The 14,884-nt window shown below is 41.6% G+C and overlaps 2 protein-coding genes across 2 annotated transcripts; one reads left to right on the top strand and one right to left on the bottom strand.

The window, feature by feature from the left end:
• Positions 1 to 1,626: 1,626 nt before the first annotated feature.
• LOC117737562 (signal recognition particle subunit SRP72-like) lies at positions 1,627 to 9,707 on the bottom strand. Its single transcript, XM_034543613.1, has 19 exons — positions 9,571 to 9,707; positions 9,152 to 9,272; positions 7,717 to 7,837; positions 7,347 to 7,490; positions 6,988 to 7,099; positions 6,875 to 6,906; positions 6,608 to 6,732; positions 6,272 to 6,329; positions 5,893 to 6,024; positions 5,678 to 5,806; positions 5,256 to 5,328; positions 5,023 to 5,087; positions 4,837 to 4,932; positions 4,633 to 4,736; positions 4,400 to 4,477; positions 3,515 to 3,652; positions 3,376 to 3,419; positions 2,786 to 2,945; positions 1,627 to 2,612 (listed from the first exon to the last, which is right to left on the bottom strand). Exons 1-19 carry the CDS (start codon positions 9,668 to 9,670, stop codon positions 2,438 to 2,440), a joined length of 2,007 nt encoding a protein of 668 aa, XP_034399504.1. The 5' UTR covers positions 9,671 to 9,707; the 3' UTR covers positions 1,627 to 2,437.
• Positions 9,708 to 10,410: 703 nt separating this feature from the next.
• Positions 10,411 to 13,558, top strand: LOC117737559 (leptin receptor overlapping transcript-like 1). The gene is given in 6 exon segments (XM_034543610.1): positions 10,411 to 10,514; positions 10,947 to 11,022; positions 12,622 to 12,691; positions 12,694 to 12,810; positions 13,441 to 13,497; positions 13,499 to 13,558. Coding segments are annotated over 6 exon segments (396 nt in total). The 5' UTR covers positions 10,411 to 10,498.
• The last annotated feature ends 1,326 nt before the right edge of the window (positions 13,559 to 14,884 follow it).

Here is a 14,884-nt window from a genome sequence, read left to right as displayed (position 1 = left end):
TGTGTGTGTGTGGGGGGGGGGAATTATATCGCACTATATTGTTATATTCTTTAAAAATGTAACCGTTTATGTTACACACGGTAATGGTCAATAATACGATCACGGTGTCATTACAGACGGTTAAAATATACCTTTTGAGCCTCTTTGACGCCATTTGTATGTGCTACTTCCGGTTGTATGTTTTCTCTGTATGAATTCTGTTTTGCGTGTTTAGGAAGCGGAGATGAGAGAGAGAAGACAATGGGTGTGTTTTATTATCTTTTGCAGGTGTTTTTTCCTTTTGTTTAAAGTTATAATGTTCGCTGGGCCTGCTGACGCAGTTATTTATTTTATCCACTTGGGGTCGCTGTTTTCGTTTTAAATAAATAAATGCTGGAAAATATACCATCATCTGAGTCGACTTCTTCCCTGCCCTATACATATGTTACACGTTTATTGTTCCCACAACATAAATTACATAAAAAATTAAGTACTTTTAGAAGATAATGTATTTATTCTTAGAGTATGTATTATTTAAAATTTGCATGAGGAAATTATCTCTCACTGGACCTCGCTGAATTTTAGTTGAATACCCCTGCCGTAGACTACACATTTAAAAGTTGTCCGTCTTACAGCAGCAACGACCCCACGTCGGTTGCTTTGCAAGGCCAACAACATGGTGGCGTCGGCATGTACAGTGCAGACAGTTTGACATCCAACTTTCTGAAAGTACCAGATGTCAATTTAGACTGTTTAGTAAACAACTGTGTGACTTACCGCATGGTAATTTACAGACCACCATCTTATCCCATGTCTTTGTTTCAAGAACATTTAGGGAAATTACTTGATTGGCTAGATTCATTAAGATTTCCAACTTTTGAAATCATCAAAAATCTCCAAATGTATTTATTAGACAAAAGGGTGATTTATTTGGCATCAGAGTTAACAAATTAACTAAATTATTTTTAAAAGTCTCCTGTCATGCACTGACTTCAGTCTGTACAAAATGCTATATAAATATATTTTACTTACTATTGTCCCCAAAGTTAACTACATATCCCATATTATGTTACCATTCATCTTCCCTCACAGCTCCTGAAAGAAAGTGTTGAATCATTTTAATGAGATATATATATATATATATATATATATATATATATATATATATTCTGCCAAAGATAGTGGGGAACTCTCTCTTCTCGTATTAGTATACAGAGATTTAGGAAGTAAAACTCGAGTTATCTGAAGATAATCAGAAATACATTGTTTTTTTCTGTCTCATAGCATTCGTCGTTCATATTAAGGGCCACTGAATTAGACCAAGATAATTATTTGTTAAAAGCTTAAGAAATATGAACAAACATTGCTGAGACTTTATATGTTTATTGTAGTATATTTATAGGTCGCATGTTTTCCAGACACCAGCTTGTCGGTGTTTAACTTAAACTGTTTTATGACATGCTTTTATTCTGAAAGTAAGTTTTATTTTAACAGATTATTGCAATCAATAAATAACATAAATCAACCTACTGTGTGACCACCAGGGGGCTCCACTCGCTCGAAAGAAAAATCAGTTTTTACATTAAAAAGTGGGTGAAGTTAAATGTTAGTCTAGTTAAACGTTGTATGAACCACAGGGGTCACGAGTCATTGTGAAGGGTTTTATTAAGACTTAACAAAAGGCCTAAAACATGCATCGGACAGAATTTAATTCAAGAACTTAAATTATTCGTCTTGAATTTAGACCAATACACAGACTCAAAAAATAAATATTCAACGTTGCAGCTGATTGAAAGCAAAAAAGGGACAATTTTAAGGGAACAAGAGTATAATCTTAATACTCAGATCCAATTAAAGACAATTTACTTTGCGAAAGTAGTTTGTTTTTCCCCCAATTAAAATAATCAAGATTAAAAAAATACCGAGATGAATTAAATGTTGTGTTGCCGAGATGAAAACGTAAAAGTCCCACAAAAGGTTCTTGTTGTCATGGACGACATGATTTTAATGATTTAATTGAAACTTCACTGATGAGGGCCGTTGGTTGACCAAACAATAACCAGAAAGCCTTTTTCCTTCCATCTGACCTTTTTAATGAAAAAAAAATAAAATAAGTATCCGCAGTTCATTTATTTTTATATTTTATTGTGACTTGAGAAGGTCAAACGTTTATAAAAAAAAAAAAAAAAAAACACACTTTAAGAAACCGTCCGCTTTTGCAGAGCAACCAAAAGTGAATTTCCTTTAATGACCATCTCCTGTACTTTTAACGACGTAGAAGAGCAGAGGGGGAGCTTTTGGTTTCACGTGTATAAACGAATAGCCGGGATTAAAAAGTACAATTTACCTAGAAACATAAAAAAAAGAAAAAGAAAAGCTTATGATTTCTTGGTGAGACGTGGGCGGATCCCGTGTGGCCCCTCCCCCTCTTGTCCGGTGCGTCGCTTCCCTCCCCCGACTACCAGCCTCCTTTGCCTCCCTTCTTCTTCTTCTGCGGTACCTTCTTGCGCGTGGCTCCCGAGGCCGCGGGTTTCTGCTGTCGCGGAGGGACCGCGGTGGCGGCCGTAGAGGACCCGGACGCGGACCCTGGTCTAGGGGAGGTAGGGGGGCTACTGGCGGTCTTACTGGCATCCCTGGAACAGAGGAAGAATTGTGATTTAAAAAAAAAAAAATACTAAAAGTTACGATGAAGGTTTCTTTTATTTATTTATTTATATTTATTTATATATATATATATATATATATAAAAAAAAATAACAATAAAATAAGCAGTCAGTCAACTTGATGACTGGGTTTCTGTACTCACAGCTCCGCCGCCCCCCCCGCCGTCGCCCCCTGCGTGCCTTTTCCTATCTGGTCCTTCTTCTTCCCCTTCTTCTTGCCCCTGTAGTAGGTGCGCTCCTTCATGGGCAGCCACCTCTCCAGGTCAGGGGTCGCGTTGAGGTCGCAGTTCTTGGGCCGCTTGCCTAAAATAAAAAAGAATTTAAAAAAAAAATCAATATACAACATCTCGTATAAGATGATTTATAATATTTTTCTCTCATTCATTCATTTATATATATATATTTTTTTTGTTGTTGTTGAAATAAATCCCATAGAAGTCAACACGGTGTGACGGATGCACTTTGTGTGACGTGAAGTTTAACAATATAACACAAATAGACTTTATATTTAACAATGATTGTTTTCAGTCAGTTTTTAAGATCTTCACATTTCCAAACCGCACCTGAAGGAACTATTATACATCAAATCTCCTTAAAATACTCGTCATCAATATTACATAGTCATATCTTATGTATATTATATTATTTAGGTGGGCGTCTTCCTGCACTGTGATATTATGCATCTCTGTTTAGCAACTTAATGTACACAAACAACATTTGGGTAGCGGCGTACCTTTCTTCTTCTTCTTCTTCTTCTTCTTGATCTCGCCCGGCTGGCTGTAAAGCAAAATGCAGACGTGTGAGCATTAAAAAAAGGGGGGCGAGAGAGAGAAGCCGTCAAAAAAAAAGAGAAAAGAGAGATCGGCGTTTACGTTTGTTCTTTGGGAGGGTTTTCTCCGGTGACCTTGGCGGCCTTTTTCCTGACGTAGGTGGCGCCGATGGAGTTCTCCAGCTCGTCCACGTCCACGTTTAAGGCCATCGTGTCCGCGGACGGGAGGTGCTTGCTGAGGCTGGAGGGGAACGCTGAGGACGCAACCGGTGTGCATTTCACATGGAACGCTTTCAGGGGCGAGGAGAACCTCGCTTTTAATCTATTACACCTTTTTCTAACTGTATTTATTTTACATTTAGTGTGTATACTTGTTTGTACATCTTTAAAAAGGGGTTTTACCACTATAAACGTGTTTTATTCATTACTAGAAGTGTCAAATAACTTTTATTTTTCGGAATTTTATTATATTTGCCATTTGTGTGCCCTGTGGGTTTTTAAATACCTGCTAAAAAAAAGGTGCTATATAAATAAAAGCTTATTATTATTATTTTCACTTTCTTAACGTCATCTTAAGAGTTTTCAGGTTTGCAATGTTATACAACAGTTTGTAGCATACATTAAATACAATTAATCATAGGTTGGATGATACATGATGGAGCTCCAATACTGTGTTCTATGTTATTATATAAATAATCATATTAGTCATTAAAGTATATGGTGTGGTCTTCCAAGGCTGACAGTTAACGTCACAAATAAGCAGTTAAACATTTTATCTATAAAATGTGAAAAATAGTCGAACCTGTTAGTGACATTCCCCCCCCCCAAGGTTCAAGGTGGAGTCCTTATATACACCTCTTTTCATCTCAACATTAATCCAAAAGTATTAAATTCACCACAATTTAAGACGTTGAAAATCAGAGAACGCTGGGTGTTTTTGTTTGAGAGTAAACAAAAACATTTATCTATTTATAGATGAAAAGGATACGATTTGGCTTTGTCCGTGTCCACCAGAGAATACGCAGAGATGAGTTGTGCCAGCGTGTGGATGTCTTTGGGGTTTTGCCTGTTCGGGGAACAATGAGACAAATGAAGCTTCGTTGACGTGAAAGGAGAAAACCCAACAACTGACAAACATAGACCAACACAAATAAAAGAAAAGGTATTACACCGATAACATTAAAACACCCGAACTGTCCCCTTTTAAAGCCTGTTACTCACTTCCACAGCTGCTCCAGATCACTAATGGCTTCTTTTTTCCGTCCGTACTTCAGTTTGAAATTGGCAGCTTCTCGTACGAGCGCCAAGTGTGCAGCAGATCCGGGCTGGGGGGGGGGGGGGGGGGGGAGTGAGAAGAGGCCGTCGGTCACACACAAAAACCAGGCGGTCGCGTACTTGTTCACATCAACAGAATGGGACACGGACCTGTTCGGACTGGTAGTGATCAATAGCCTGTTTGAAGATCTCGATGGCGCTGTCGATGTCTTCTTCGTGGGCGTACATCGTTACCAGAGCTGAAATCTGGGAGGAGTCAACGACAGCGTTTAGATGTCGGGCGGTGACGCACGACGACGTGCATAACAGAAAAGGTCAAAGGTCAAACGGACTCACCATCCCCGATTTGTGCTTGAACTCTTCGATGGACCTCAGAACATCACAAGCTTTTGTTACGTGACCTGAGGACCAAAAGAAAAAGTTGTTAAATTCTTCTTGTCAATTCATATTTAAGCACCGCCGATTAAAAACTGAATTAACTTTTCCATTAAACAATAAAACACGCTTTCATTTCACATTAAATTATTAAAACGAGGAACGTCAAAGATAATCAATAAACACGCCGTTACCTTGTATTAAATAGAGCTGAGCCATCGTCAGTTTGATGCCGGATGCGCTCTCTGGATGTTGGTCTGAGAATTGCTGGAAAAACAAAAAGACGGTGGGTAAAAACATGATAATCAGAAAATACACTTAATGCAAATAAAACGGAACCAAATCATTTAATAAAATCCTGCTTATCGCACTTAATGAGCTTTATTATTGTGGCTATGGATGCACATCGTCACGTCTTACATTTAATATTGACCTCTTTAAGTCAGAGCAGTGAGATTATTCTTGAGTAAATAATTCATGTTTTATAGAATGAAAAGTGGGAAGGAAACATCAGCAAAGTTGTCGGTTTACTTCTAAGTGATCGTAAAGAAAAGAAAATATATATTATATATATTTTTTGAGGACGCGACAAGCAGCCGCGTCCGTCACCTCGTACCTGGAGCAGCTCGATGGCCCGGCTGTGCTGCTTCTCCCTGCACAGCTGAGCCACCTGGATGAGGACCGGCCGCGGGTGACCCGGATTCTGGGACTGGAGACTGGACGCCAGTTTCCTGCACTGGTCCGCCTGTTGACGCCAACAACAAAAAATCCTGATTAGTAATGAAAACATCATATCCTCTTCTTCCGAGTGCCAGCGGCGGGTGAAGCTACCTGGTTGGTGTACATGGCCAGGAGGGCTTTGTTGAAGTCGATGGCCTGCAGCTGCTTCCTCGCCAGCTTGTACTCGACACCTTCGGCGTTCGTCAGTTTCACCTTCTTCTTGGAGTCAAACACGTTTTGGTCCTGTGAAAGCAGACGAGTGCTTCAATCAAAACAAGTTTACTCTTGTGATGCCGTCACGATGAAGTATTTCCGTTGGTAAGATCGTGTCTCACACACACACACACACACACACACACACACACACACACACACACACACACACACACACACACACACACACACACACACACACACACACACACACACACACACACACACACACACACACACACACACACCACACACACACACAGAGAAACACACTCACATTATTTATTGTGATGATATTGTTGGCCGTCACAGCAAGCAGCCCCACATCTGACGGCCTGCAAATTAAGAACATACGTTTAAAAACTTGTGCGTGCCTCCATCAATAAGAATTTGACATGGTGTTGCTCTGATGCATCATATGGCTTCTGCTCCTCTGGTTGTGCAATATGTGTAAAGTGTGGTTGGGACGTGCTTTAGTACACGTTGCTTTGTTTGACCGTTTCTTTAAAAAAAAATAAAAACAACATCCTCGTTTCAACCCGTGCAACTCTCCCTTCACCTGCTTTTGGGAGCTCATTAAAAAAAAGAAAAAGGAATTGAACCGTGCACTCACTTGAGCTTGATGACCTGGTTGTAGAGCTGCAGAGCCTCGTCCGTCCGACCTTCTAGCTGCATGACGTACGCCATCTGAGAATGAATGACGGCGAGCTCCGACTCGATGTCCTCCTCGGTCACATCCTGAATAAAGGGGGACAACGCGGCCATGACAATTATTGATTTCAAACTTTGTCGAGACTATTTCTGGGAATTGTGTTCAGGACTTCCGACTTCATGAATGGTGCGTAAATGTTTTTAGGTGCCAAAGAAAAGCAACACTCACAGAATCTTCCGCCAATGAGACTCTGCAAAGCTCTGTGAAAGAAAAACAACCAAGTTTATGTCAAATGAAAGAACGGACGACACAGCGAGGAGGTAGAACGGAGTGAGACTGACCCTCCGCTTGCCGTAGTTTATTGAAGGACTCTGTGAGCTGTCCCTGGCCAATCAGAGCGCAGGCAGCATTGTAGCACAGCTCGTACGTGGACTCGGGAAGACCTAGATCTTCCTGCAGAGGAAAATACAACACGTCAAAAAACATATAATACAATAAGTTGCCCGGTGACACATCCAGTAAAGACTTAGAGCATGGTCTGAGCTCCTCTTCTTTGCTCTTCGTACAAGTAAAAAATATTTGAAGAAGTAGCTGATTATAAGCTTTCCAGTCATTGTACTGTATTTTTTTATGCTCTGCGTTGTTTTTCTCAGTTTTAAGAAGAAAAAGACCAACGTTTACATATTGAATAGGAGCTTACCAATGGAGCTTCCTCCCACTGACTCATAGAAGCCACCACAGCAGCGAGGTTGGTCTTCCTCTCCTCCTCGTACTCATCCTGGGAGTTCCTGATCAGGTCTGTGTACACGGACTTGCAGTCGTCGTAGCGCTCCAGTCTGTACAACTAGACAATGAGAAGAGACCCTTTACATTAAGTAGTCTTTACATGACACATCAAAAGATCCAGTCATTAAAAAAATGTCTTGTGGACAAATTGTGGGCGTTTACAAGATGCTCCACATAAAGAGGAACGCCGTTTTCTTTCCCCTGAAAAGTCTCAAGAGCATACGGTCTACAGATCGAGAGCATCCAGTAATAATACTGTGTTGTTTTTTTAAAAACAGCCTCACCACTTGACCGTAGAGCTCCTTCAGCTTGTCCGTTTGCTCGGGAGCAGCCTCGATGGTCTTCAGGGCGCTCTCCACTCTGTTCAGCCGGTACTCGCTGTACGCCTTCTCAAACACAACGTCACTGAGAGGAAAAGAGAAATACACATTATTCAGACTCTCAACTCACGTTGCTACTAAGTTATGTCTGTACAAGCTGCAATAGACTGCAACTCCATTCCAGGATCCATCAGAGATCTACAAACATACAGTTAATTTAAAGCTCAATTAAAGAAATGGTTAGTTAGTACCCAGCTCTGTCAGCATTAGAACACAACTGCTCCTGACTGTCCTCAATCTGTCTGTCTGTCTGTCGTCGGTTATCCGTCTGTTGTCAGCTGTCTGTATGTCTTCAATTTGCTGGTCAACCATCATTCTACCTGCATGCATGTCTTTTGTTGTTGTTTAGCTGCGTCTGACTGATTTATATATTTAATTTACTCTGCATGCTTTTTATGTTCCGAGCCTCTGACATGGATGTTTTTATTCTGTTCATTTTAACATAGTTCTCCCTTATTTTATTTGCTTTGTGTGTTCTGAATGTGTGAGCCTCAGTCTTGTTAGTACTTGACAATGTCTAACAGTCTCCTGAATGAGGACATGCACTATTCTCACTATTAATTGTGTGTGCAAAAGCATCAATATTGTATAAACCTTGTATATGTAATCTTATGTTGTTAGGTTTGTTTTGTGACATCTGCCTCTCGGGGCTACAGATGGAAAAATAGCCTCTTGGCACATTTACAGAAATGTTTTTTATTAATGTGTAATGTCCCATATCAAATAAACCAAAGTAAAGCATGAAACAAGCACAGCCAAATGTTGCTTTCAGTTATAGTATTTGTTTTTTACGTTTAGATACCTGCATCAAACTAATGAGTGTGATTATATATTTTAAAAAAACTGGGCAGCAACTACTGATTCTTTTCAATAACAATTAAAGTGTCGATCATTTCTTTAACTTAAACAGGTCAGATGGAGCTTCAGCGCTTATGCTCCTCACGTATTGGAACAGCCTTTTCTGCTGATTGGAGGTCAAACTCGAGCCACTTCTGGACATGTTTGCGTTTGCATGCTTTCTGCATGTATTGACTACTTATTCAATACTATTTAATCCTCATGTAAAAACACTATGAGCTGATTTTTGTTGTGCAAGAATGTGCTCTACAAAACAAATCTGAACAACAGACCAGTCAAACATGTCAAATCTCTTTTGTATGTCTTCCCAACAGTTTTAAAAAAACAATATTTATAATTTACAAATCACCAAAGATGGAACCCAAATAATATTTAGCATGTTAATAAATGCATTTGAATCAGATAGTTGTTCCTCACAGTCCACCACTCGCACATAATGCATTTTAAACAACGACAATAAGCACACAGTTTAGTGTATTACCTGCCGAGCACTTTTGAGTGTGTGTTCATGACGTTCAGCGCCTCTTTGAAGCTGCCGGTCTGAACGAGGCAGACTGTTTTACAGTGGAGAGCCGTCACATCGTCCCTGTTTTCATGGAGTACTGCGGCAACACAGAACACACACATATTCATTAAAATGAAAAAGGGGGGGGGGGGTACACGCTATCGACTGAAACCTGAAGAACCAGCGGTCACTGCACGTGCTTAACGTTTTTTTTGTGACAGCTGACTGGGAAAGCTGGTTGGACACCGACCATGTAGAGCTAGCTCAAGGGCTAGGGACACGTCACTAACCGGGGGAGAAAGGGCACGTTTCTGGGGGTAAATTACTACTTTACCGCAGCGCGCGTCTCCCGTTTCCGGGTTGGGAGTAACGACCGATAGGCGTGAAACACCTACTTTTAGTCACAGCTTTCAGGGCTCTCGTAAAGTCTCCATTCTGCCCGCAACGGTTCACTTCGGTCCACAGCGAAGCCACCGAGACCCCTCCGCTCGCCATCTTGGCTGGAATGGGCTCACGGAGTCGGCGGAAGTAGAAAAAAGGAACACTTCCGGGTCAGAAGTTATTATAATAATAATAATAATAATAGTAATAACAACAATGTATTATTCATTTTTAAAATAACATACAAATACACAAGCCGAAGATTAGTGATGAACCACGACGTTTTAGTTATTGATAATTACACTTTCCGTTCGATCTTTGGAAATAGACGTTGGTTTCTCACTATTCGGTGAAATGATGCCTTCACAGACGACCTATAAAGTTTGGTTTTCGCAGAGCCGTTAGTCCGCCTGCAGTCTGTGGTGCTGCATCAGTAAGTGGTCCTCCATATTTACTGGGGAAGTTATACTAAATAAAACCCAGTTGCTTACTGGGAAGTTATACTAAACCCAAGTTACTTACTGGGGACGTTATATTAAAACCCAGTAACTTACTGGGGACGTTATACGTAAAACAGAAAGGAAAAGCAGAATAATTTTGATCAACAAGAAAGAAATAGTAGTGGTTCTATTTGACACATGATTACTTTAATATCAAGGCTTCTTAACTATAGAGAATTGTACTACCGCTGCTTTTGCTAGGTGAGCTTTTACATACAAAAATGTACAGTATGTAAAAGTAGTAAATATGAGCCTCGGTGAGCTTCTACATTTAAATATATATATATATAAACAAATGAAATCGGATTTGTTTGTGCGTGTCTTAGAAATCCCATATTTCTGGTAGCTCCGGAAGGCAGCACGGCAGCCAGGGTTGTAGGTTCGGTGTAACGGACTGTTGTCGTTCGTCGGGGCCGCGTGTCGAGCTTGTGTCCAGGAAGAAATGGCCGGGATTAAAGGTAAAGGAAAACGCCTCTTAATAAACCCCCCCTGGCGCAGTTTATATAACTGTAAACGCTTCTGAAGATGGATGTGCCAGCTAACGGTGACGCGAGGAAGCCGCAGGGCCAGTACAGTCGCTAGCGTTAGCTTCACAGTCTCCCTTCTCGAGGCAACACAATGATGTGCTTTATAACAATAGAATGGACGCTTCGGGCACGTGACGCGTCACTGCGAGGCTGCAAATTAACGCCATTCCCCTCTGTTTGTGTGTGTCGTAGTTCAATAACTTAGTAGTTACCGTTATAATGCGATGCTAGCTGCATTATATCAGCTGATTCATCACATGGGCGGCTACAGAAGAGAAGGGGGGGGGGGGGGGGGGTTGTGATTGATGAGAGAAGCTTTATGTGACATTGTCCATGCTGATGTCCTCTTGTCTCCTCTTCTAGCTCTCATCAGCCTGTCCTTCGGAGGGGCCATTGGCCTAATGTTCCTCATGCTGGGATGTGCCCTCCCTGTGTATGAGTAAGTAACACACACACACACACAGAGAGACACACACACACACACACACGTACGTGTGTTTTCAGTGTTCCCACTTGGCACTCAGGTGCACCGTGGGTGATCCCATCATGGGTTTACAGCTTTAGATGCAGGTGTGTGATCGCAGAGGGCCTGGATTAACCCCGCTGCATGAGACAAAGATGACTCTAAAGTTACGGTTCAGTCCGACGTGTACACTTTCCTCGATCCTCTGCTCGGCATCTTATGCCGGGATATTATAAATGGCCCCTGGGGGGTTTGTCCCGTGGTGATTTGTGGGATGGTAATTTGAACTAGATTCCTGCCCCTCCAGTCATCTTCAGAGCGGTTAAACATCCGAGGTGATTTGCAGAACTATGTTGATTTAAGGGTTGTTATTTATACCTGTGCAGCTACTTTTCTGTTTTTCTTTTCCTTTTTTTTTTTTACCCTGGAGGTGGCTTTTATAGGTAGCGACGTAAGAAGAAAGCGCCCCCCCCCCCTCTTAATCCTGTAAATCTTTGCTGTTCCCGCTTCCAGGCGGCATGGTTTTCCACTCCCCCCCCCCCGACCGCGAGAAAGACCTTCGAGGTTTGGCTCTCGTGATCTAATCTAATTTCCATTCGAGCCATTGTCATGACGCCGAGTGTCGGCCTCAGTCCAGCAGAACGTGTTGGGAGAAGGCTTGTTAGAAAATCAATGGAGGATATTTATTAGTGGAGTCCGATATCATTCATTGGATCGGCAGCTAATGAATGACTGTAGGAAGTCGCAGACATTCATTTACTGTTAATAAAAACAGGCTTGTGGCCCTTCAAAACACTATCTTATTTATGGTATTATAGAAAGTCAAAATTAATTGTAAAATTATATGTACATGGCTTTATTTTGTTGTTCGTTTAATAAATTTCGTAGACGCTGGGATGTGAAATGTCTCTTGAGGGCACACCTCTATCATAAACTAAATGTAAGGGAGACCTTTTAATTCAATTCACTTTATTTTATATAGCCCAAACATTACAAAATTACCCTCAGAGGGCTTTTTACAATCTGTACCACATACGGGACATCCCCTGTCCCAGGACCTCACATCGGATCAGGAAAAACTCCCCCAAAAACCCAGAAAACCCCCCCCCCCACCTTTCACGGGGGAAAGCGTTTGTGTTTATGTTAAAAACAAAACACGCAAACCAGTTATTAGGTTGTAATAGAATAAAATACCACCAGTTCAAGCCGGGTTTACTTTAAGGAATTGTGGTCGTACTCTTATCGTCGGTCTGCGGTCTTCTTTCTAACGGTTAATTACAAGGTCACCGTGTCTATCCACGTCGGGCGTTCTTGTAACTCGTGTCCGGGAGACGGACGTTGTGTGTGTGTGTGTGTGTGTGTGTGTTGTGCGCTCTAAGTCATCTTTGTGGTTGTAATTTAAGCCTCGTATAAAACTATGCCACATGTATATACACACTTTTCCTCTATATGTTGGTGGCAGCACACAATACAACACATTTATCCTTCAGGTCACTTGACGTCCTCCTTCATCATCACAGCATGCATGTACTGACCTCTCTCTCTCTCTCTCTCTCTCTCTCTCTCTCTCTGCAGTAAATACTGGCCCTTGTTCCTCCTCTTCTTCTACATCCTGTCTCCCATCCCGTACTGCATCTCGCGGAGAAGTGGTCGACGACACGGGACTCGGCCAGTAACGCCTGCAAAGAGCTGGCCATCTTCCTCACGACGGGCATCGTCATCTCGGCGTTCGGCCTGCCCGTCGTCTTCGCCAGAGCTGACGTAGTAAGTCACGTTACTTTAAAAAAAATAAAAAAAATAATAATAATCTAGTGGACAACAAACACAAATGGCAACTTTCCCGTCACTAAAAAACCTTAAAATCCAACTCTTAATCTGTCATTTATTTGGACCGAGGTTCAAAAAATAGGAAGGCCCTGAATGATTTTATTGATTAAAAAAAATACATTGCAAAATGACGATATTATGACGATTTGTTAAATTCGATGAGCATGTTATATACAGTATATATATATATATAATTTTGTTTTTTTAATGGTATTTTGACACACATTTCACTTGACAAATACCGTGTCCTCCTGCAATTTGGGAAATTGCTTTGTAATTATCGTAGTTATTGGAATACATTTGGCTTATTTGTGCAGCCCTGAAAACAAGCGTTTCGAACACACACACACAAAAAAAAAAAAAAGCATATGAAGTAAAGGATGAAAACCATCAGTTTATTGATTCTACTAATACTCAGAAAGTCTTATGCATCCTGAACTGCTCGTCGTTGCCCCCCCCCCCCCCCCCCCCCCCCCCCCACCCCCCCCCCCCCCCCCCCCCCCCCCAGGCGGGCAGACATGTGCAGCAGCATTTGTTAACCTGAATTATTGATGCGTCGGTCCACAGATCGCCTGGGGGGCGTGTGCGCTCGTGCTAACGGGCAACGTCGTCATCTTCGGGACCCATCCTGGGCTTCTTCATGGTCTTTGGGTCCAATGACGACTTCAGTTGGCAGCAGTGGTAAAACAGCAGAGGGGGGGTGGGGGGGGGTTTAAATTGTTTTTATTAAATGGTTTTTATTAGCATTATTATTATTATTATTATTATTATTATGGCATTACTGTTTGGTTCTTGTTGTTGTTGTTATTTATATGATGACCGCCCATCCATAGACTGACACCAAACCAGTGCAATACTTTCTTTTCTTTGGTTGTTCTTTTACCGCCTGCATTATATTGAACTGACACTCGTGGGATTGGGAAACGCTGACTTTCTGTTGGATTTGTTCTCATTTTAGTTTCTGTGTTGTTTTTTTTTTAATGTTCTCCATTTGTGTGTGAGCTGAAACTACTGCTTTGTTTTGTCTGTGAACAAAGAAAAGACTCTTATCTGACCTAGAAGGACAGGGCTGCCGTCTCTATTTATTAAACACTCTGGAAGAAGTTGCTCCACACGGAGAGCTCGGATTGGGGCTGTTCCAGTCTTAAGTGTAAAATCAGCAGAAAAACTGATCCAAGCACAGATTTTATGGCCCACGATTAGCAGAAGGAAAAAAAGGCTCTCGTTTCCATTTGGCACGATCACACTGAAGGTCCCTCAAAAGTAAAAGGTGAAAATGAAGCTAATGTAACTCTAAAAGCTGTGATGGTCTGGAAGAACTGCCACCAAACCCTGTTAAATGTGTGAGCTGTTCGGGGACCAATGATGGAAATATGTGTCACTTTATTAAAAAAAATCCCCCTTTCAATTCTCTAATGTCTGCAACAAGGTCGATGTTCAGGAGCAGAGAAGAAAGACTCGTTCCAGAGATCAAATTAAGCCGACGCGCTGATTTTTGCAGGCAGATTTTTTTGCAGGCTGGTTTTTGCAGGCAGATTTTTTGCAGGCTGGTTTTTGCAGGCTGGTTTTTTGCAGGCTGGTTTTTTGCAGGCTGGTTTTTGCAGGCTGCTCATGCTACTAGAGCCGTGACCTCACTCCTGCGGCCTTTTCACAGTGTCAGGTCAAGAAAGCATGAAAAGCTTTTTAAGTAGCCGCCAGCTAGCGTGGGATTAGCTCGAGGACAGTGGCCTCGTGAGACGCCGAGCCAAGCCGAGACTTATTTTGAAGGAGTCACATGTTTAAAAAAAAAAAGGGAAAAAAAAAGCTTACGGCCCGTGTGACTCCTTCAAATAAAAGCATCCGCCGTCTGTGCTTCGGTGTCCCGTTTTTCCCCTTTCCAGAAAGCACATTTTAGGTTTATTACACAACGTCACATTTCCTCAGACCAGCATTGTCATGATAAAAAAATATATATATATTTTATTTGTTTTGAGGTGTTTCTGTGTGAAGGAAAATCTGTCCACTGGGTTGT

Source organism: Cyclopterus lumpus, chromosome 10 (assembly GCF_009769545.1).
Source record: "Cyclopterus lumpus isolate fCycLum1 chromosome 10, fCycLum1.pri, whole genome shotgun sequence".
In the NCBI taxonomy this organism is placed as follows: domain Eukaryota; kingdom Metazoa; phylum Chordata; class Actinopteri; order Perciformes; family Cyclopteridae; genus Cyclopterus; species Cyclopterus lumpus.
This window is presented reverse-complemented; position numbering and strand designations above follow the sequence as displayed.